This window comes from Ahaetulla prasina, chromosome 1 (genome assembly GCF_028640845.1).
Source record: "Ahaetulla prasina isolate Xishuangbanna chromosome 1, ASM2864084v1, whole genome shotgun sequence".
Lineage (NCBI taxonomy): Eukaryota > Metazoa > Chordata > Lepidosauria > Squamata > Colubridae > Ahaetulla > Ahaetulla prasina.
The window spans coordinates 228,730,341-228,754,368 of NC_080539.1; the positions used below are offsets into that span (position 1 = coordinate 228,730,341).

The following is a 24,028-nucleotide window of genomic DNA, read 5'->3' on the forward strand; positions in this document are numbered from 1 at the left end:
AGCTAAGATAATGCACAGAAGCTTCAATCTTCCACATCTCTGGTAGAGGACCCAAGATTGAGGAAGACATACCACCCATAGGGGTGAGAAGGGAGAATTTGTTAATATATAATTTTTATTAAAAACATTTTTAAAATAATAAAAACAATACACTTTTGAAAGAATAAAGAAAAATAGTAATAAAAAAGTGCAAAGAAAGAAAGAAGAGAAGAGAAAGAAAACAAAAATTATAAATAAGTAGCTTCCAATTTTCTTAACAGCTTTTAAAACTACATTTATATTTCATCCTTTCTCTCTAAGAGGTTTTGCAATTTTTCAGTATCTATCAGCAATAATGTCTTGTATTCCTAAGGATTTTCAGTGTCACTGAATGAGATGATGTATCTGTGTATGTGTAAATGTGCTTTTAATATTATTTTAACAATGGGAATACCATTTATACTTGCTGGGAAATTAGAGATAAAATTATTAAATGTGTAAAAAATTCCATTCTGTAGGTAGTATTGCTCCTAAAAAGTTGAATTCAAATGTTTATTTTACCAAACATGAAGATTTGATGCTAATACACCCCCAAATACAACTCGTGTTGATAATATGAATAACTTGCTTTTTTACTTGATAGTGTACTTTGTTCACAAAGTAGAAATAGTTGTGCTTATCTTTAATTTCCTATGTGAGAATGAATGCTGGTATAATGCTGGTATGCTTTCATCTGTCGATGCCACATGAATCAACTGTCTGGATTGAAAAGAAAATAAGACAGTTATTTCTAGACATTTGTAGACTTCTAAGAGGTAAAATATGAACATTGATATTTCTTCACTATAAAGAAAACATTCAGATTTTCTTTCAGACTCCAATCTGTTATAACTTACTATTCATTTGAAATTGTAACGCTGGGATTATTTTCCCACTGCACTGAAGTAAATCTGTCCAATTTTAGACATATATTATAGTCAGAATGCAAAACAACCTTGTTTGTGAATTTAGGGTTCTAGCGGGATAATGAAAGTACTTTTTGAGCTCGCAACCATTTCAGACACAAGATGCTTGTGTCCTGCCTAAAAGGCTGTTGATTTTTGTATGTAATTTTTGTCCACAGAAAAGGCTACAAATGAGTACAACACTGTGGAAGATTGGGCAGTTATTATGGATATTTGTGACAAGGTTGGAAGCACTCCTAATGGGTAAGACCCACCAATGTATCTTGAATGTTATTTTCTTAAAACTCTGATTAATGTACCTTCTGCCCAGATCTGTCATTTTAAGCTTATATGCATATTTAGATATATATACTTACTCATAAACCTACATATAAATACACACCAACACACATACTCCCGGACACAGAGTGATTATGCTATATTATCTTATTTAAAAGGTTGTGGGGAGCAGTAGATCCACTTTATACCAAATCAAAACGTGTACCTTAAAACTAGGTCCCTTTAGAAGATGTCCAGAACAGAAAGTAGCTTTCGTCCAGCCAGTTGTCCTAAGGGGAACATATATAAAAACAGCAAACATTTCTACTAATCATTAGTTCTATTCTCAGAAACTGGTCGTTATTAATTTCCATTGTTAAGTAGTTATTTTTTTTAAAAAAAAAGTCTCATGAAATGCTTTTAGGTTAGACTGGACTAAAAAGATAAAATATGGATAGTTAAAAGACATCAGCGTCTGCTTCTATTTGAATAATAAAAAGAGTATTTCAAGTAGTAATTAGCATGCCAGGGCTGTTCTGCTTGTAATTGTGTTTGTGTGTTGTTCTGTAGGTTACTGTTGTCTAAACTAGACACATCAAATATTTCCAGGTGATTAGGCCCTTTCACATTATCTTTTGTATCAACTTGTAGAAAGGTGACAGGTTTGCCTCTTTTGATTGCTGCTGTAATATCTGTGCTCATATGGACCCAGTAAAAAATTGGAGCTCAGCCATTCGTGAATCCCCAAGCACATAGAACCTAAGTTAGTATACTCTGTACACTTGCATTCAATCAGTGCTGAGATAGCACTTATGATTCTGCTGCCATTCCCTGCATTACTGTTAGCCTTTTAAGATAGGCTAGTTAAGGAAAGGGACGGCACACCTTTATTGTCCTTCTTGACAGCTACTGGTAACAGTGTTACTCCTCCCTCTTTCTCTTCCCCTTCTAGAGTGGCAACTTTGATTTTCTTTTTCACACTGTCTTGTTTTCCCCAGACTGAACTGATGTTTTGCTAACTGCTACACTCCTTCGCCACAGCCATTTCCATGGCTCTGTAGATATTGGAGTCACACCAGTTGTCATGTTATAGCAGCTATTGTGTTTTGCAAACAATTGTTTATGCCTTGGTTTATATTCAGTTATAATTCAGTTTGTTTATTGAACAAATTGATGTGGGAACCCTGACCAAATCAGAAAACTGAAAAATAGCATTAGATTAATATAACAAACCATGATTCAAACTGAAGTGTTGAAATACTTAAATCAGGGGTCCTCAAACTACGATCCATGGGCTGGATACGGCCTGCCAAAGCCATTAATCTGGCCCGTGCGGGACAATGAGTCTGCCCCACCCATCCACCGGCCCCCACCCTTCGGCTGAGAGTAGGCCTTACCTTGGTGAGCCCCACGGGCTGGAACTGGAAGGGAAGGCCAACGTTTTTGGCTGGCAGAGTGCTCCTGGGGGCCAGGCAGGCTAAAAACAGATCTCGGGGAGGCCTCACGGCCAAAACCGGGATGCGCGGAGGCAGGCGCCTGTTGGCAAAGCGGGTCTGGCGAGACTCAAGCAAGCTAGGGAGCGGGTGCCGCCTTCTCCTGCTGCTGCTGCTTGGCTGTTTGTCCTTCCCCTGTGCAGCGGTGGTCTGCGAGGCTGCCTGCCCCCGAAGAAGGACGGCCATCTCTGCCCCTGAAGAGGGAGGTGGGAAAGGCTGGCTGGCCGGCCAGCGGATCAACGCTGCTGAGCCCCCACCTTGAGGGTTCCTCGCCAGATCTGCTCCAAGCGATGTCTGTTTCGTCCGATCCTGCCTGCCAGACATGCACAGCCCTTGCCAGAGCCTGATGCATGCGTTTGACACGAACGGAGAAAGCTCTGGGGCAGCTAGCAAGATTCCAAAAACAGATTGAGACCGCTGCAATGCAAATAGAATAGACTAGAATGGAATGGAATGGAAATAGGAGAGAAGGGAATAGGAATGGGAATAGGAAGGGATGGGATGGGATGGGATGGGATGGGATGGACTAGCAATAGCAATAGCAATAGGATGGAATGGGAATGGGAATGGAATGAATTCAGCGAGGTATCCCAGGGCACTGCCAGGATTGAAGGGGATCCTGCAGAGGATGCACCAGGAGCCAGTCTCATCTCTGTACTCATCAAATATTCCATGTCCTGGTTTCTCTTACCCATCTCCATTTGCTCTTCTACCACACTTTTGTTTCCTTTGATACAGGTAAAAGTCTTTGAATGTACCTGAGAGCTAAACTTCAGTTGTACTTGAAATCTTAATTTCTTCAGAGGGGCTCAAATAACGGAAAGGAGATAGAGAGCAAATAAATCCTCAGGAGCAAAAAAAGTTTAATTTGTGTCTATTGTTTAATGGACTGCTAAATTGGCCACGCCCACCCAGTCACACAACTACCTAGCCATGCCCACCCAGTCACACAACCACCTAACCATGCCCACCACCTCAGTCCACCCCCCCCCCTTACAATCTGAGGGACATGAATTGGCCCCTTGTGTTCTGTCCCCCCCACCTCAGTCTGGGAAACACGTGAACTGACTCAATTAGCCAGCAATTTAGTCCACGGCAGCTATCAGCTCTGGCAGCAGACCACCGAACGTCTGCCAAGGTTTTCTTTATCTTCCCTGATGCCGGCATCACAGAAGCTCGTTACCGGAGCAACCAGGAAGTCAGGAACAAACAGCAATCCAGGCCAAATGCTCAGTCAAATAGTTCAGCTCAAGTTTTCTCCAGTCAGTTTGTTTTGTCCGTCACGAAGTAGTAGAGCAGCCCCTCCTGCTTTTATACCCTGTGAGGTGTGGCTCCGTGACTCAGCACTCTCTAGGCCTGCCCCACCCCTTCTTTTGTTGTTGCCGCCTCTCTTGTCTACGAAACCTGAGATCTAACCAGGACTGATTGTCCACAGCTGGGTCTGGAAGCGTTGCCTGGGTGGGGGGAGATACAGGAGACAGAGGCCTCATCACCTCCTCCAGGAGCTGAACCAGAGAGGCCAGCCCTGCAGAGGGGAGCCCCGACGGCCCTTCCCCCTCATTCTCTGAGTCACTTTCTGGCAGGGGGCCAGGCCCGCAGGGGGGGGGGGGGGGCTGGAGCCACAAAACCTTGTATAAAAATTTTGAGGACCCTGACTTATGATTGAAAGCTACCTATTTTATCCTGGATATTTTCTCTTAGAGATATGTATTGAATTGACTGTGGCTTGCTTTGCAGAATATGATTGGGTTTTGAGGTTGAAGTATTAGAAGTGCATCTTCCTTTTGTGTCACTAATAATAAAATGATGACCCAAAGCTCTTTCTTCAATGTCTTCTTCTTTCTGGGACTTTTTGTTCCCTGTTAAGTTATTAAAATAAGAGACTGACACAGATATTATTTTATCTAGAGCAAAAGACTGCCTCAAAGCCATTTTAAAGAGAGTAAATCATAAAGTACCCCATGTTGCACTGCAGGCACTAACTGTAAGTATGCACATAATTTATTCAGGGGTGAAAATTCTCAGGTTCTTCATAAAACAATTCTTGTAAGCTTTAAAAAAAATTAAACTATTGATAATGATGGCTAAATAATGTTTATCTTATTTATTTCTGAATATTACTGGCCTGTTTTCTTCCTATCCAGCTCTAGGTGGGGAGGGGGAGGGCAGGGATTGATTAGGATCAATATCTTTATTACTTATGGACAGCTTTTTGCAATTCATTGTGAATGGTCTCATTTATTCAGTTCTGTCTTCATTTTGTTAGCTGTTGGGAGCCTGTGTATCAAACTGTGGAAAGATTTTTCACTTAGAAATCTGCTCGCGTGATTTTGCCAGTGAAGTGCGTGTCATAATAAACAAGGTGAGGTTTTTAGATGTATCACATTTAGAGAAAATTAATAGAAAAGTATATTGATTGTCTCACTGCACTTATCTTTTGCATTTCTAGTATTAACTTAGAATGTGGAAATAAAATTTAAAAAAAATGATCTGTGATATTAATAGAGAAGGTAAAACTATACAAAATTATGGTTATATGATTATAAACTATATAAATAATGGTTATACTTGGGTGATTTGCTTTAATCAGGAATACTACAAAGAACATTTAATTTTTGCAATATCTGAACTGACAGCTTCCACAGAGGAACAACAGATTGCAAAGAAAGGTTGAATATTCTCCTATGCTGTGTTAGAGTTAAAACAATAGGAACATTTCATAATCATTTGAACAGTGAATTATGAAACTGGTGCAGATACATCATCATAGTACTGTCAGTGGGGGAAGCCAGATTCACTTAACAGCCACAAAGTTCATTTAATTGTAGTGATTTACCTAACACCATAGTGACAAAGGTCATACAATCGGGCATCGCTCACTTAACTGCCTTGCTTAGCACTGGAAATTTTGTTATAAGTCAAGGACTACCTATAGATAAAAACAGAACCCAGATTCACTTAGGTGTGGGGAGATTGTGGACTGTATAGAGACAGTATTGTTTTGACAACATTTAGACTGCAGAAGGTCAGCCAAAAAGATAGGGATAAGCAGGGTAATGTAGGGTCTCAATTTGCACCCACCCAATCGGTTTGTTGGCAGCTTTGGGAATGTTACACAGATGTTGGAACTAAACAGTTGGTTAGCTCCAGAGCTATTCACATCACTCTTTGTCCCCAAATATATCATGAGGTGCTACTTGGGAAATTGTGGAGTTGCTGTCACCTGAAGGGGCTTCCCAGAAACTCATCCTCTCAATTCCTTCCTCCCCAGTTCTTTCTAGAGACTTAGTGCTGATAAGTCAGTGTGGCCACGTGGGGGATGTAGCTTATATTAACAGCTGAATTGTATCTATCTAAAAAAGACTCTGCTAGAGAAATGCCAAGTCATTGTTTGGGTCCAGATTGTTGAAAAGAGGGAGGAGATACTTTAATATATATATATAAGTCTCATTCGTCATCTTCAGGCTTCAGCTTCGTGCTTCTGGGAGCAATGTGTGATCGCAGCTGTTTCTTCCTTTTAACTGCTAGTGGGGGTTTGAACTGATTGGGTGGGAGCTTGGCTGTGCTCTGATTGGATGGGGTTTTTTCTGTGCTCTGATTGGCTGGGGGTGTGTCCTGTGTTGGTGGGGGCTTGGTTGTGCTCAGTCTAGTCTGTGCTGCAGGGGGATTTGAGCTGGTGAGCTGCATAGCTGTTGTTTGGCTTTGTGGTCGTGCTACATCTTCATAGTGGGTGTCAGTCTGCTGCATGAATGGATTGGAGGGGTTTGAAATGGCTAATGTTGCAGCTGCGGTCTGGCCTGAAGATGACGAATGAGACTTCGTCGAAACGTCGCCAAGACACTTCCAATTTTACACGGGAGAAAACCCGAACAACCAAAGACCTATGACAGAGAGACATAAAAAAGCAAGAAGACTACAGTTTGCCAAAATGTACTTGAGTAAGCCAAAATTCTTCTGGGAAAACGTCTTGTGGACAGATGAGACCAAGTTAGAGCTTTTTGGTAAAGCACATCAGTCTACTTTTTACCGAAAACGGAATGAGGCCTACAAAGAAAAGAACACAGTTCCTACAGTGAAATATGGTGGAGGTTCAATGATGTTTTGGGGTTGTTTTGCTGCCTCAAGGCACTGGGTGCCTTGACTGTGTGCAAGGCATCATGAAATCTGAGGATTACCAAAGGATTTTGGGTCGCACTGCAGATCCCAGTGTCAGAAAGCTGGGTTTGCGTCCGAGATCTTGGGTCTTCCAGCAGGACAATGACCCCAAACATACGTCAAAAAGCACCCAGAAATGGATAGCAACAAAGCGCTGGAGAGTTCTGAAGTGGCCAGCAATGAGTCCAGATCTAAATCCCATTGAACACCTGTGGAGAGATCTTAAAATTGCTGGAAAAAGGCGCCCTTCCAATAAGAGAGACCTGGAGCAGTTTGCAAAGGAAGAGTGGTCCAAAATTCCGAGTGAGAGGTGTAAGAAGTTTATTGATGGTTATAGGAAGCGACTGATTTCAGTTATTTTTTCCAAAGGGTGTGCAACCAAATATTAAGTTAAGGGTGCCAATAATTTTGTCCAGCCCATTTTTGGAGTTTTGTGTGACATTATGTCCAATTTGATTTTTTTCCTCCCTGTTTTTGTTTTGTTCCAATGCACACAAAGGGAATAAACATGTGTATAGCAAAACATGTGTTACTGCAATACTTTTCTGTGAGAAATACTTGATTTTCTGGAAAAATTTCTGGGGTGCCAAAAATTTTATAGGCCTACTAAGAGCTTTATTTATTTCCGCATTCGTATTTACATCCTGCTTTTTCTTCAAGAGCTCCAGGCAGCATACATAGGAATTTCTTCCATTTTTTCTCCACAACATTAAGTTTATGGGGCAAGCTGGGCGAAATGAGAGCAACAGGCCAAATCCATTTTTCCTTGGCTGAGGATGGATTTGAACATGGACCCCTCTAATGCTAGTACAATTTTAATCACTACATCACATCAGCTCTCATTGGTTTTTAAATTGTAATTGTCTTTTAATGTGTATTAAAATACATGTCATCATACAATGGTCAGCCATCTCTAATATAACTTTTTAATTTTTTCTGTTAAACATGTCAGATTGTAGGTTTTCTTTAGACAACCAACTTCTTTGGCAGTTTGTTTTGTTAACTATTTATTGCTAATTTTGCTTCAATCTATTGTGCTTTCTTTTTTTAGGCACATCCTAAAGTATGTGACAAATTAAAGGCTTTGATGGTAGAATGGTCAGAAGAATTTCAGAAGGACCCCCAGTTCAGCTTAATATCAGCCACCATTAAATCTCTTAAGGAAGAAGGGGTTGTGTTTCCTACAGCTGGGACACAGGTAAGAGGTTAGAATTCATTTATGCCTACAAAAGTTTGGGGTTTTGGTGCTAATAGGAAAATGACTGAATTTAAATTTTGAATGTGAGTTCTATCCACTTTCAACTATCCACATTTTAATGGCATCCACCAATAATTTTTTGCCCACAAGCACTCCCCACGCTGGTGCTACAGAGCTGGGAGATGCTCTGTGGTGCACAGGGCAAATAGGCCTTGGGATGAGTAGAAGCTCATAATGTATTATACCTATTATATAATATACACAATATGTATGTAAGATTATTTGCTTCATAAATACTTTTAACATTGATTGGAGACTTTGCAGTGTTGGATTATACTCTATGCAGAATATTAATCCTGCTTTTGAAAATGTGCAGAAACAGTTTTCAGATCTAAAATGCAGTTTTATTAAATGAAGCACTAAAATGGCATCATCTTATAATATTTATGTTGCTTAGACTAAGAACTGTTCTGTACCAAATCCAAATGTGTAAGAGCAGATATACCACAGCTTTAAAAACAAGGACATATGCTTTATCTATATTGGGCTGTTTGAATAGACCTGGCAGGTATCAACAGCCATTTGATACCTGACTTAAATTTAATAGGCAGCGTATGTGGGCAATATGCTGACATAAACTGGTCAGAGAGTCCTGTAAAGTACTATAGAGTGGTATATAAGTCTTAAATGCTATTGCTATTATTATTAACAGTCGATATGTGACTTTGGTTCATTTCCAAAAAACAATAATTGCTCTGAGCACCTATTGAGTATGATTCCTATCTTTTTTCTGACTTTAAACAATTAAAAAATACTTACCACAAAGTAAGCTAAAATAACACTAGTATTGTTTTCAAAGTGCAGGCAAATATAGAACTTTTCCCACTTGAAGTAGCATGTTTATATTGCAAGTATATTTACAGAGTCCCTCAGCTGCTGCCAAGAATGGTGCATCATCAGGCAAAAACAAAGAAGAAGAAGATATAGCTAAAGGTAAAACTTTAGTCACCAATTCTTGAGTGATAACAATATTTTTCATGTTTCTAAGTTTGTACTTGGGAACATGCTTGATGGTTAAAATGTGTGACATTCTCCGTTGAACACAAATTCAAATCGAATCCTTGCTATATAGCCAGTAGTAACAAAGGGAAGTTTGAACAATTGTATTTTTTAAAACTTCGTGAAGGAAGCAAGGAAAGTATATAGGAAACAGACGTATATCTCAGCAAATGAATTTTTAAAAAATGCTTTTGATCTCCTTGGAATTCTAAGGTTGTTTGCCATTTCTTAAAACAATTTTCCAAAAGTATTACCATTTTATATTACAACTGGCCAGTTTCTGACACTGCTATTTTTAAATATTTTATACATGTTTGGTTTTGAGTTATTAAATGCTGATAACCTAGCTAACAAAATAATGTATAATTCTTTGAGTTGGATTTAATTTAATTTAATTTATATAATATAAATTGTGTATGGATTTCCTCAAAAACGTTTTTTAAGAATTCTTGGCTAACGCTTTGTGTATTGAGTTTCTTGTTGTTTCTATATATATATATTTGGGGCTATGGTTAATCTATGCCTTATTTAATACTTAGTATATTAACATCTATATTGATTTTTCTACAGTACTTTAAGGTGGTGAATTTGTACATAATCATAACTACTTGTATGGAAGGCTGCAACCTGTTTTGCCTTCCTCCCCCTAGTTATACTGTAACAATAACTAATTTCCTCCCTGGACAACTTCAGTTTTCAATCTATAGTAGGGGTGATAACTCTGAAGCATTTAGAGCAGTTAGCACCTTGTTTCCCACAATCAGCAGAGCTTGGATGTATTCAGTGGGTAGATTCAGTCATCATGCTAAGTTTAACTGTGGTTTATTGAGTAAGACACGGCTGAATTCACATAGCTTACTGGGCTAAAACTAAGCAAACTGCATGACAGCTTTCTTAGGTTTTCTGGAGCATGTTTACAAGTAGAGTTTTTGGAATGTCCAATTATTTTCTAATCTCAGCATTGGAATGTACCTCTATTCACAATCATCCATCCAGAATTAGCTATACGTATAGGTAGTCTTCGAGTTACAACCACAATTGAGTCCAAAATTTAGGTTGCTAAGTGAAACATTTGTTAAGTGAGTTTCCCCATTTTACAACTCACCTTGCCACAGTTGTTAAGTTGTTAATTACACTTGATAAGTTAGTACTCCGGTTAAGTGAACCTGGCTTCCCCATTGACTTTCCTCGTCAGAAGGTCGATCACATGACCCTAGGACACTGCAACCGTCATAATTATGAGTCAGCTCCCAAGCATCTAAATTTTAATCACGTGACCATGGGGATGCTGCAGTGGTCATAAGTCACTTTTTTCAGTGTTGTAACTTTGAACGGTCACTAAACGAATGATTGTAAGTTGACTACCTGTAAAGAGATCTGAATGAGCATCTTTGTATAATTTTAATGCCCGAAGCTAAAATCAAATGAAAAGACACTTGTTTGGAACATTTTAGAGAGCTTTGTGCTATACACCATGACATGCAAGTAATTCACATAATTTTAACTGGCATAAAATGTGCTTCTGTTCTTCAAATTGTAGCTATTGAATTATCTTTGCAAGAACAGAAGCAGCAGCAGCAAACCGAGACAAAATCTTTATACCCATCTGTAGACATTCAGCATAGCCATCAAAAGCTCTCAAGAAAAGTGCGAGCCTTGTATGACTTTGAGGCAGTCGAGGATAATGAACTTACCTTTAAGAGTGGCGATATTATTGTTGTTTTGGATGACAGGTATGTCAGTATTTTATTATTTGTATTCAGATAGGGAACTTGAACTTGAATGTATCTTTTAATATGCTACTTGCACTTTGAACAACCACTTCAGTGTTTATTTCCAAACTCTTCTATGAACAAGGTTGATTCAGTTCAATAAACTACAATTTATTTACTATACAGAAAATTTCCATAGCCATCATTTTCAGTAGAAATGCACTCTCTTTATTTGTGCATAAATTCAGTGCAGATTCTTCAGCATCTCAGAGAGATAATGGTTTCATTGTTAGTTAGGATATACCATATAAAATTATTTTGTTAGGCCTTTTTTTCAGAATAACTTTTACTGAAAAATAAAATAATGATCTTAGGGGCCAACCTGATGACAGCCAAGATGATACATATTTGTAAAGTTATTAGAGACCGAAGAAATTCCAATTTAATTATTGCTTATGGCTGCTTGGAGGATATTTTTGCCAGGAGGTTCTGAAAGAACAATCTTCATCAGCTTTTGCAGTTACTGTATATTACTCCCTCAGCCCACATTCCCTATGAATTGAACTTTTTGCCTTTGAACTTTTAGAGAGAGGTTAGTATCCTGATTTTTAACTTATTTTAACTATTAGCAAATAGAATAGAAAGTATGCTGATCAGTATATGCTTGAGCATTTTTATGAAACATTTTTAAAGTCTGAAAATTCAGGTTAAATTTTAGTCTTTAAAAATGATTATTCTTTTTATCTGCTATGTCTGTAAGAAGTTATCAATTTTTTAAAAAGGGAATGGGAACCACTCTTGTTCATGTATATCTGGTACTGTTTGTGCATTTAAATCATGACCTACACCATGTAATAAAGATAAAAAGACCCAGCATTAAAAACTATTCTAATTGCTATAACTCTACCCCACTTCCAAAGTCTATTTAGAAAATTATTGTCCTTAATTGTTTTGGATAAATTGGGTCTTTCTGAGCTAGATGAAGGTTCAAAGAGAAAAACATAGGCGCTGTTTCTCATTAGTTTGTATTTTTTAATGGATAGGTTCTCATCATTTTTATACCGTGTTTCTCCAAAAAGACGACCCACCTTGAAAAGAAGCCCTATCACATTTTTGAGTGCATGTGATCAAATTAAGCCACACCTACAAAATTAGCCCTAATTATGACACCGCCCACCTGAGGATGCAAGGAGTGGGGTGAGGCACACAGGTAAAAAATAAGCTAGGGTGGGGATGGGGGTGGGGGGTGGAGCTGTCCTACTTACCAGGCCTCACACACCCTGACACCTGACTCTCCTTCTTCTGTGGCTGCTTGCTGCCACTTGCACGCATCAACCTGGCCTCTGTTTCGCTTTCAGATGGCTGCCATCATCTGTTATCTGCAGCCGATAACAGAGCTCTGGATTGATCTGGAGCTCTGTTATTGGCTGCAGATGCCTTCTGGCAGACATCTGAAAGTGAAATGGAGGCCAGGGCAATACATGCAAGTGGCAGCAAGCGGCCGCAGAAGAAGTGGGCCAGCAGCGGGCTCCTGCTGGGTGGCACTGTCAGTGCCACCACCGCGAGGTGAGTCAATAATTTGAACCTTCCAAAAAGAAGGCCTTTTTTGGGGGGTCAAAAGAAAATAAGACCAGGCCGCCTTTTTGGAGAAACACGGTAGCTATAGCTTTCCCCACCCTTGTGTCCTCTTGATGTATTGGAATTATAGCTCTCAGAATCCTTGGAGTTACAGTCCCAGCATATATTGAATAGATTATATTGGGAAGGTGACATGCATAATTTATTTCATCTTGTAAAAATAAAATGACAGCCATTTTGGTGAAGTAATGAAACCAGGCTAGAAACCAGTAGACTGTGAATTCTAGTTCCACCTTAAGCACAAAAGCAGCTGGGTAATCTTGGACTACAGTTTAGGATTATGTGCCTGATTATTTTCCTTAAATGAACTAAGTACAGAGGAAGGCAACATAATGCAATTTTAAATAGTATTAACTGATATATTGAGATGATTCTATCCTGAGGGTGGAAGAAGAGCAAGAATCTTAACATCATGGTTCTATTTTCATGTGTGTGTTAAAATACCCCTTTTTTATTGTGCAGTGATGCCAATTGGTGGAAAGGAGAAAATCACAGAGGAATCGGATTGTTCCCTTCTAACTTTGTGACCCCTAACTTAAATGATGAGCCTGAAACAGGTAAACTGATTAGAAATTTGATTTTCAGAACACTTCAGGAATCATATATGTAATATCATCCGATTCTTCCGGAAACTACTAAGAAACTGAATGATTTGTTCAAAGCTGCTAGGTATGTTGGAAGTGGGTTAGTCTTCTGCCTTGTAATGCCCACTCCTGTTCTAATTGTTAACTCACTGTTACTTCATGTTCAAAAATCAGAAGGTCTTGCACTTGCTGAGAAGTAATTTGTCTTGTGTCTGTTAATGGCGTATTGTTCTGGAGCTGCATATGGAGATGATACGAATTGTATTCATGAAAAAAGTTTATTGTTAAATGTCATGTTCATGATCTAGTGTTTTTACTGTTGCTAGACAAAAGTGTTCTAATATCATGAGTCAGACACTGCTATAATCATGATTCGAAGAGTAATTTGCTCTGAATTATGCATTTAGATACAAAGTACTTTTATATTTTAGAAGAGAGAGTTTGAAATCACACCAACGGAATTTAAAATTTATTTGATTTGTGTTTATATATTCTTCACCAGGGCTTCCCAGCCATTTGGGTTAATGAAAAATACCCCCAAACTACCAAAACATATATTGAATATCCATGGATTAATTAGGTTATTAAGCCAAACATCTCACGCATCAGGGTTCACAAAGCAACAAGAAATTAATTTCTAGAACAATGCTATCTATGTTATTAAACTGTGAAAAGCCTCCCAGTCTTTATATTATCTTTATCCTGAAATTTATTTCGGTCTGTAACTTTACCCTGTGTTGTATAATATTTGCCATGCAAAAGTGTTTTTTTGCCTCTCCATCAATTAGGGTTTCTTGCCACACACTACTTTACAAACATACCCAAACTATTGGTAGATTAAAAATAGTTAAGCAAGTACTGAACATTATCTCTTCCATATTAGCTGTCTTATCTAAAAAGCTCAGTTTCCAAAGTTTGCTCTTCTTGCTGTTTGTTTGTACACAATAATCTAAGTTGTTAATAATCTGAGTTGTTAGAATATGTCTTCGAATATGAACATGGGGTATATTGACCAAAAATTACTGTATGTTGAGAAATTAGATTTGGAGGAGGAAGATTAATGTTGTCATGGTCTTTACGCAGTGCCTGTAGACAAGGATGTTTCTGAGGACACTACTGAAATTACAAAACCTGAGCCAGAGCCAGTGTACATAGATGAGGTATGTCTTGGCTTTCCACCGGCATAATACATTTTAGTCAGCTTTTTCTTTGAAGAAGCTACCATGTCCTCTTGTCACAAGATAAATTTTGTACTGGGTTTTGAGAACTTGAACTGCCAATTTGAATATCTTTCTAAATATATTTTCTCTGTCTTCCAGAATAAGATGGATAAGACATTGCAGTTACTTCAGAGCATAGATCCAACAGATCCTAAATCTGATTCTCCTGATCTTCTGGATTTAGAAGGTATCACTACTGCTACTTATGATTTAAAAAAAAATTATCCAGACTTATTGTCCTTTTCATGTTTTCCATTTGCTAAACCAAGTCTGAAAGGCAGGTGAAATTCTCCTTTCTTTTTGCATGCTAGGCAAAGTATCCATGCATTGCATTCACCCCAGTGCTTTTATTTATGAGCAATTAACTAATCAGATGTTCATATTTTACTGTTCATAGATGTCTGTCAACAGATGGGTCCCATGATAGATGAAAAGCTAGAAGAAATTGATAGGTAAGGCAATTGTGTAATGCTTATAAGTAAAAAAAAATGCAATTTATATTTAAGTAGTACAGTAGATGAGCAAAAAATAAGATGGGTCATCAAACAGCTTCAAAAATTCAGATCTCCTACGGAGTGTAATAATTGTGAAAACTAAGCCCAAAGAACTGAGTGTGGTACGTGACATATTATGCAAACTGGCATATGACACATATTTAGAAATTAATAATTTATTTCCAAGAATCTTTAATTTCTAGGCTGAGGTTTACTGAGGGTGCTTGATGCTCTTTGAGTTTGGTTGTTTTCTTGCTGATGCTTCATTCATTTCATCATCATGCTAGCACTTGGGTAATAAAATGTCAGCAAGAAAACAGCCAAGCTCAGAGAGTACCAAGAATTCCTCATTTGAACCCGGAGCTACCAATATTCTTCCTTATGAAGTTTATGATCAAACAAAACCAATTGATCAGTGATAACTGAAACGACTTCATTTGCTTGAATTAGGAAACATTCAGAATTGTCCGAACTAAATGTGAAAGTGATGGAAGCTTTGGAACTCTACAATAAACTAATGAATGAAGCTCCTATGTATTCTGCTTACTCAAAGATGCACTCAACGGCACAGTATGCACCCACGTCAGCCAGTGTTCCAGTGCAGGTCAGTGCCTTATTTTTACTTCTACTTTCTAGGATTCCCTTCACATATAATGGCGGCTGCTGGGCACACAAGAACAGAATACTGCAATATGAAGGACTTGAATTTCCACAAAGACTTTAAAGTTCTGCTGCAGAATGTATCAGCATATGATTAAACAGATGTAGATCTTACCTCTTTCTTAGAATTAATGAGTGTCAAACAGTGTTGTAATTGCAGCTTTTCCATGAACCCTTCAATCCAAAGAATTCTGTTAGTTGGAAGTAGCATTTCATGGTATTTGTCAGTTCTGTCTTCAGAACCCTTCAAAACAGCTCTCATAAAGTATTGCAAAACCTTGTATGCAGTGGGAATGTTGTGAGTCTCCGTTAGGATTAAATTAAACATGTCTCCATCAAAACTTAATAAGTGAGTGAACAGAGTTGCTTTCCCCAGGATGACTCAGATGGCACATGTAAGACTTGCTGGGATAGCGGGCAAAATCTTGGGCACTGCATGACTCTCCTCCCAAACACTCGAGCTGCTTCATAGATGACATCTCCACATTCATATATTAGTGCATTTTGTGTTGCTTTATGGACTTTCAGTGAGACTGTAATTGAGAGTTGTTAACATACCCCACAATTTGACATGCAGCACTACTCTGAATCTACATCGCCTTTGGTTTATTTAGTTTGTGTTTTTCATAAAGGAATTGCTGGGGGATGGAGTTTGAGGGAAGAAAAGTTAGAAGCGCAATTAAATGAAAAAGATGTTGCATATTTTAGATGGATTTTACATAATTCAGTATGAAAAGAATAGTTACTATGGTAACTACCACATCAAAGATAGTACATTCATCTGTTATATTTTCCATGAGCTCTTTGAAATGATTGACAGTATTTGGGGATGTGAGGGAAAATAATGAGCATTAGATGAACTAATATTCCTCTCACTTCAAGGTAATACTGTATTCAGTTGAAGACTACAGAACAATAAGGGAACATTACGTTTAAAGGAGCAAATATTTTTATATTATTATTTAATCTCGACTTACTGTTAAATCCTGAAGCAATCATTTTCTTTAAAAATGCTTGCTATATTTCTTCAGTATTTTCTTGTTTCTATATTTATTTGTTCATTTAAATGGTTTTAAGACTGTTTAGAAAAAATATCTGAAAGCAGAATATAGCATTTAAAGCCACAGCTGTGATATAAATAACATTTTATTAAAACCTTATAAACATAATAAAATACATTCAAGCATTTATTTAGCTCTGTTATAAATTTTGAACTGATAAAAAGATATTTTTTGGGAAAGCAGCCATATAATCTGCACCATATGAGATTATCTTCATTTGGGGTGAATATAGGCTCACATTTTCTTCATAAAATGATAGGCCAAAAGTCCTCTTTTTAGGACCATGGGATTTAGTACATTTTTTTAAATGAAGCACTTTGATGTATATAACATATTTATCTCATTCTAACACATTTTGGAAAACGTGCATAGTTTTCTTGACATCTATGTTATTCTGATAGTCTATGACATTGGTCTGAGAAACTAAAATTGCTCTATGCTTATTTAGAATAGAATAGAATTTTATTGGCCAAGTGTGATTGGACACACAAGGAATTTGTCTTGGTGCATATGCTCTCAGTGTACATAAAAGAAAAGATACGTTCATCAAGGTACAACATTTACAACACAATTGATGATCAATATATCAATATAAATCATAAGGATTGCCAGCAACAAGTTATAGTCATACAGTCATAAGTGGAAGGAGATTGGTGATGGGAGCTATGAAACGATTAATAGTAGTGCAGATTCAGTAAATAGTCTGACAGTGTTGAGGGAATTATTTGTTTAGCAGAGTGATGGCCTTCGGGAAAAAACTGTTCTTGTGTCTAGTTGTTCTGGTGTGCAGTGCTCTATAGCGTCGTTTTGAGGGTAGGAGTTGAAACAGTTTATGTCCAGGATGCGAGGGATCTGCAAATATTTTATAAGCTTTGTAGCTTTAATAATGTCCTGATCCAAACTTATTACTTCAGTGTAGCAGAAATATAAAGCAAGCTGCATGAAATCTGTCATAATGAACAATAGCATTTCTTCTTCAACTAAAATCATATTCAATTTTATCTGGTATATTAAAGGTTATATTAGAAATGGGCAGAGTTTGAGCAAGAAGAATCTAGCGTCACTTAATTTTCTCAACTGAGCTACCTTCATTACTTACTTTCCAAAGTGGGTGTGGGTATATACATGCTATAGCTAGATAAATCTGATAAGCCCTTGATAAAGATAGTAGCCACAGAAGAACCGCAACAAAGCTTCAGTTCTATTAAATGAGAATACAAAAGCTATAGTGACATTAAAATGACGAAAGCAGGATGCAGAAATCTGTTTGCAAATTGCTTCAGACCACATAGCTCGGTGGAAATTAAGAAAAGACATGGGTTCTTTACAGTGCACCAACTGTGCCACAAGCATGACCTCTGCCCCACCCCCAACCCCACCCCAGTATCTGTTCTGAGAAACTGCTTTCTTAAACTCCTACAGATGCTTCTTGCAAGCTTTGAAGGTTCATGGATTCATTCAGTGAGAACACTATTTCACTTCTCATTTAGTGAAAGTTCTTTCCCCCTCTTCCCAGCTCTTCCATGTTCAGATCAGTTTCAGAGAGTCCTCCTCTGTCTATACCTAGCAGATCTGAAAGATTATTTTGGCAATAAAAAATTGGTTCCGTCCGCATGGCATTGGTGTGCTACTTGGGTTCTTGTATTAATGACTACTGGAAGAATAACTGCTCCTTCCTTTTTAGAAATATCTCTTGTGCTTCAGAAGGTCAGTTCCGTTCTGCTTCTTTTGCAGTCATATCCCATCCATCCTCACAGTGGGAATTACGTGGTCCATGGTATGCCTCCAAGCTACAATCCAGGAAGCGACCAGATTGGTCCACTGAGGTCTTTGCCTCCAACCGTGAATTCTTCAGTAACATCTCAGCCCCCTCCGACCTACATGAGGTAACCCATTAGCAAGTTTTAGCTAATCAGCTTTATCCCCGTCTCTCCATTATGTTTGTGGGGTTTGCTTAAGCTAATGTCTTCATTGTATTTCAGTCCTGGTCTAGATTCTGTGCCCAGTTCTACTTACATGAACCAGAATTCTTGCCTCCCACCTGCTGGTCCTGTTTCTTATGCCCAGCAGATGACCATGCCGGTGGATATGCTAGCCTACCAGAACACTGCATCCAGTTTGCCTCAAGGTCCGTGCTATCCAGCAGTTCCCACTCATTCACTTCCACAGCAGCAAACAAATTATCACCAGCAGCCTCTCCTGTGAAAATGCAGAGTCGGAGCCTGGGAAGCGTTTTAGATGTTGCTGACCCGTAATCTTTTAAATTGTCCTTCCATTGATTTAAAAGGATACTTCTGCTGAAGGGAACAGACAACTAAGCAATTTCAAAGTAAATGTTAATTCAGGCTTAACTGTTTTTCTGCATAGCTCTTTAAACTAGGTGAGCTGCGGTTGTGTTTTTTTTTAAAAAAGCTTTCCAATCCTGACTTCTGTAATATTCTCTTGTCTTCTCACTATTTATAAAAATGCCACTTCAATTTTTCCCTTGTAAGAAAAGCTTGAAAACAAAGCTGATATATGCAACTCCTCCTGTTTATTCTTTCCAGACTTTGGGAACATAGTAATTGTTTTTTAATGGAAGCCTTACATTTGAAGTGCTTTCTTTGAAACTCAAGTTTAATTAGTTAGTTTGGATTTTGGTTTCTACCCTTTTGAGATCATAATCTTAACAAGATTGCCTTTTGAGATTATACAATAAAGACTTTATGAACCTGAGAGGAAAACACACACGCACGCACGCACGCACTCACTCACTCACTTTGAATGTCAGAGAAGTTAATGGATTTTAAGGTTTCTGCCAGAATGGATTTCTTACTTGCTTTTCTCAAAAACTAGTTTTATTGCTGTGGAGTATCTATCTGAAGACGAAGAGTTTAAAGAGCACATTTTTAACTTCATAAATTCCCTAACACAAATGGACCTGATCAAATCTGGATCAGTGTTTTCTCTCTGTTCTCATTCCCTGGCATTACTGAATATGAAGGAGAAGCTGATAATTATGCTGAACTGTAGTCACAGCAAGGATTTATATGCAGATTTATTTTTTTTTACCTTAACTGGTAAAATACACATTGTGTAAGGGAGTGCGAAAAGGGATATGGCAATGTATTTTTCTATTGTTGAGAAGTCAAAAAGAGTTCCTGACCAGGAACTAAAAAGTTTTTCTTTCCTAAAAAGAAAAACTTTCTGTTCTGGATACTTGTTCATTTCTTGCTGCTCGTGGATTTTATCCTATTAATAACAGGATTTTTCTGAGGGAGGGAAAATAGATCTTGCATACACTATAGTTGGAAATGGAAATGGACACATTATTAAAGTAAGCAGAAATGTATAAGTCAGTGCAAAGAAACCATTGGCATTTTATACTGTGCTCTGAAGAATTGTTCTGTAGTATTTGACGCCTGTTGTATCTACCATCAAATGAGCCCCATTTTTCACTTCCAACATTGGTGCTAAGTAAGCTATTTAGATTTCTGGTAATATAATGATCTGGACCACGATGTCTTTGAGAAGGCGGTTTCAGAAAAACATAGCTGTTGTTCATCTCTTTCTATCAACAAGAACACTTGGGTTTTCCTTTTTGGTGTTGGTTTCGTTTTAATCTTCTCAAAAATGTTTAATTTTAAAGGCTGCTTTTTAAAATCCTTATTTAGAACCAAGTCTGAGTTTTCTCATTCAGCTCCAACGTTTTATAAACGAGGATTTTGAATAGTGCATTGCTCTCCCACATTGATACATTATTAGATGGTCCATTTATATTGATCACAATCTTTGATACTACTTTAAGTGGTACCCAATATCTGACTGTGATGTTGAGTTGAAACAGTCTTTTTTCACTGCATTCTCTCCTTTATATATAATGTATAAATAATAAATGTGTGTATATATCCACTGGTCTGAGATTTTATACACAACTATATATATACTAATTCTCTCAAATCACTGAAGTTTTATAGATAGCTGCGTTTGGCTCTATTGTTAATTGGTGTAATCTTAAAATGCATTTATGCAGGCTGTAAATATGTATAAATTTTGATGTTGAATTGGTGTATTTAGTGTTTCGGTGTCAGTAGGGATCATGTTTCTTCCCTTTTCTAAACTAAAATATTTATTGTTAAGGCATGATTATAATGATGCTACCAAAGGAATTAACAACATATTTCCATAGTTAGGGCCCAGACCTTCATTTGCATCAGTGAGTATTTAGCCATTGATTTGAATGGAATTTCAACTATATTGCAGACGTATAACTATTTTTATATTAAGAGTAAACAATACTTGCTTTGCTTGACATACATTAACTGAATAAATAGAAATTCTTTACAGTTCATAATGAGTGTTGTTTTGTAATTTGTTTTGTGGGCATTCAATTAAGGTTCAGTTTATGTTTAGATATAATTTGCTATCTTAAATTTGTATTTGAAAAGTTGCCCTAGATAATTGTCCAAACTATATCACCATATGTTTTCCTTACAGAGATTCATTCTTAAATAGCCTTGTGATTTCAAAGGCTATGGAGTCCAAATATTTTCATATTTCCGTTTGCCGTGCCCCACCCCTATTAAAGTTGCAAGAGTTTTAAATATCCCTTATTACAGCGACCCCCAACCTTTTGGGCACCAGGGACCGGTTTGATGGAAGGACGTTTTTCTGTGGATCAGAGGGGGCATGGTTTCACATGCTGCCTGCATCCCGCGGATGGGGTTTTGCGGACCAGTTTCTGGCATACCAAGAACCGGGGGTTGGGGATTCCTGCCTTATTACTTTTGTGCTGACATGGTTTTTCAGAAAATAAAAGAGCCTAGAAATATAATACTTCCTTTACTATGTATTCGTGCTGCCCCTTAACCAATTTAATGGCACCGGTGGTGGAATTCCCCCCCCTCCAAAAACAAAACTTCATACAAGCCCTTCATAGCTATTGCTGATTAGATTGGGGAGACATGCAGAATGGGTTCAAAGAGAAGGATACATAGAATTACATAGAATCATAGTGCTGGAAGGGACCTTGGAGGTCTCCTAGTCCAACCCCCCCCCTCCCAAGCCGGGAGACCATATATCATCTAGGACAAATAGATATCAATCATTTTTTGAAGAAATGGAGCACCTCCAACTCTGGGAGGCAAATTGTTCCATTGATTAATTGATCTTAATGTCAGGAAGTTTCCTTAGTTCCAGGTTGGATCTCGCTTTAGCGAGTGTCCACCCATTGCTTCTTGTCCTGCCCTCAGTTGCTTTGAAGAATAAGTTGACCACCTCTGTGACTGACCCTTAAGTACCAGAAGGCAACTGCCATGCCACCCGTATTCATTGAACTAGACACCCTTAGCCATTCCTCATATGATTTAACCACCGAACCTCTTACTTTTGTTGCTCGTCTTTGTACTTTTTTTTCAGGGTCTCAGCATCTTTTGGGCATTGTGGTGACCAAAGCGAGACAGTATTCCAAGTGTGGCCTCCCTAGCACCACACTTAGGTTGTGTTTTTGTCAAAGGTATTGTTAATCATGCAATGCCTGAATATAACCCAAAATGTGCCAGGATGCTCCACATAATCAGGAAGTGGTTTATTTGTTTGCTTTTGTAATAAACTTATGTAGAAAGTTTAACTCCACATGACACTGAATTAAATTTACTTTGAAATTGCATTTTAAGTGGTGGATGAAAAAGGGATTCTACTACAGAAAGATGGGATCAGTGAAATGCATTCTGAAGATTTAATCTGTAGAAAAATGTTGTTATTCTGGTTACTTGTTCAAGATCAGATTTAATCATTTCTTTCCTGCAACAAATTACATTTTGAATATTTCTGTACAATATTTTTCAAGCAGCCTCTGGTATTAACTGTGCAATCCATTACTTTAGAATATCTTGTCTCCAACTTATTTGCACAGACTTGTGCAAATAAAACTTGTTTAACAAATCCTCTAGTTGTCTTTAGTTGTGTTTTATATTGTGGTGGCGCAATGGGTAGTATGCAAGTACTGCAGGCTATTTCTGCTGCCAGCAATTCGGCAGTTCGATCCTGATTGGGTTAAGGTTGACTCAGCCTTCTATCCTTCCAAGGTCGGTAAAAAGAGGGCCCAGATTATTGGGGGCAATATGTTGGCTCTGTAAAATGTTTAGAGAGGGGCTGTAAAGCACTGTGAAGTGGTATATAAGTCTTAAATGCTATTGCTATTGCTTCATAGTTGATCCCCGGTATTTTTAAATTTGTTTCTTGAAATGGAAGTTGGCTTTTCTTCAGGCTAGCTCCATGAGTAAATCGCCTTCACCTATCATTATTGCATTACATTGGACAGGTGGGAGTGTTTTTTGTGGAAATCAAAATGGTGACCATGCACAATTCCAAGTCTCAGGCCAACTGCATTCACAATTGATATCAGAAATCAGCCCTTAGCACTCTAAGGGTAACTGATACTGATGCCAAATGACCTTTTCATTCAGTTTAGTTTTTTTCTATATATTTGGGTGTCTTTTTAACTGCAGGAGTTGTAAAGAAAATTATGTACTGAAACCAAATATCGCCACAAGCCTATGCAGCTTGACACAGCATGATTCGGAACAAAGAACAGTTATGTTTGCATAAGCAGTCATTGCCTTTTGTAACTAATTGCTTCTCCTGGAAAATTGTTTCTTTGAATAGCCCCAAAACTCTGGAAAATATAGGATCTTGTGGTACGCAATGCTAGAGGTGATGATTGATAGTGGAAAGGCCCAAGAGATGTGCAAAATATTTTTAAAATGGAACAGTTGTGAATTTGAAAAGAGCTGTTTTGACCTCATTGGAAGTGTTCCAATGCTCCTCCAAGCTTAAAATAACTTACTTTGCACTTAAAACACTCAGTGGGGCTTAAAAAATTTCTGCTGAGGCCAGAACAGTTCGTTTTGGAGTCGGGGCTGTTCACATTTCAAATATTTTGCAACCTTTAGATAATTCCACCCTCACAAACAAAGTTCCTTCAGTTCTTTCAAACAATCACCTAGATATCATTCTCAAATTTCAGATTTACAGCATACGTACATAATCTTAGTCCATATGTGTGGTAGTAGGCTACCTTTATCTAAGACTGCTCATGTGTATGAGGTCACGGATCCAGAAAAGAACTATAGTTCTTGCAATGTAGCATGGTCCTCCAGCTTTGTAGATAATTATAATATTGTTTAGACTATATCAGATTGTACAACCCTGGGCAAGCTGTATATATGTGGATATCAACTCCCAGTATTCTCAACAATGACTACATTGGTTGGGAATTCTAGTTTATGTCTGCATCTGAAGCCTGTCTGCTTGAAAAGGTTGGATTACATACAGAAGGATATTTGGGACAATAATGCTGTATTTTTATTGCTGATTATATTATATTACTGTGCCCCTGTGGATAAATGCAGTCGCAGCATATTTCTCTTGTTAACTTCACATTGACATTATGGTGTTGAGACACCAATTGCTGATATGTCTTTTCTAAAAAAATAAATAAATAGGAAAGTGGGAGAATGAGGAATCAAGAAAGCAAAAAGTTCAGAATATTAGCAGTCATTAAAACAAAATA

The 24,028-nt window shown here is 37.8% G+C and overlaps 1 protein-coding gene across 2 annotated transcripts in view; it reads left to right on the forward strand.

The window, feature by feature from the left end:
* Nucleotides 1–22,403, forward strand: part of STAM2 (signal transducing adaptor molecule 2) — a 31,699-nt gene extending 9,296 nt beyond the window's left edge. The window contains exons 2-14 of one of the 2 annotated variants that reach the window (XM_058192736.1): nt 1,103–1,187; nt 4,604–4,679; nt 4,962–5,057; nt 7,902–8,048; nt 8,972–9,041; nt 10,648–10,840; nt 12,920–13,014; nt 14,125–14,201; nt 14,361–14,448; nt 14,659–14,713; nt 15,206–15,359; nt 18,211–18,362; nt 18,459–22,403. In XM_058192736.1, the coding sequence (XP_058048719.1) occupies nt 1,103–1,187; nt 4,604–4,679; nt 4,962–5,057; nt 7,902–8,048; nt 8,972–9,041; nt 10,648–10,840; nt 12,920–13,014; nt 14,125–14,201; nt 14,361–14,448; nt 14,659–14,713; nt 15,206–15,359; nt 18,211–18,362; nt 18,459–18,681 (1,511 nt within the window). In that variant the 3' untranslated portion in view covers nt 18,682–22,403. The remainder of the gene's footprint in view (nt 1–1,102; nt 1,188–4,603; nt 4,680–4,961; nt 5,058–7,901; nt 8,049–8,971; nt 9,042–10,647; nt 10,841–12,919; nt 13,015–14,124; nt 14,202–14,360; nt 14,449–14,658; nt 14,714–15,205; nt 15,360–18,210; nt 18,363–18,458) is intronic. The other variant, XM_058192743.1, reaches the window with a different exon arrangement.
* The last annotated feature ends 1,625 nt before the right edge of the window (nt 22,404–24,028 follow it).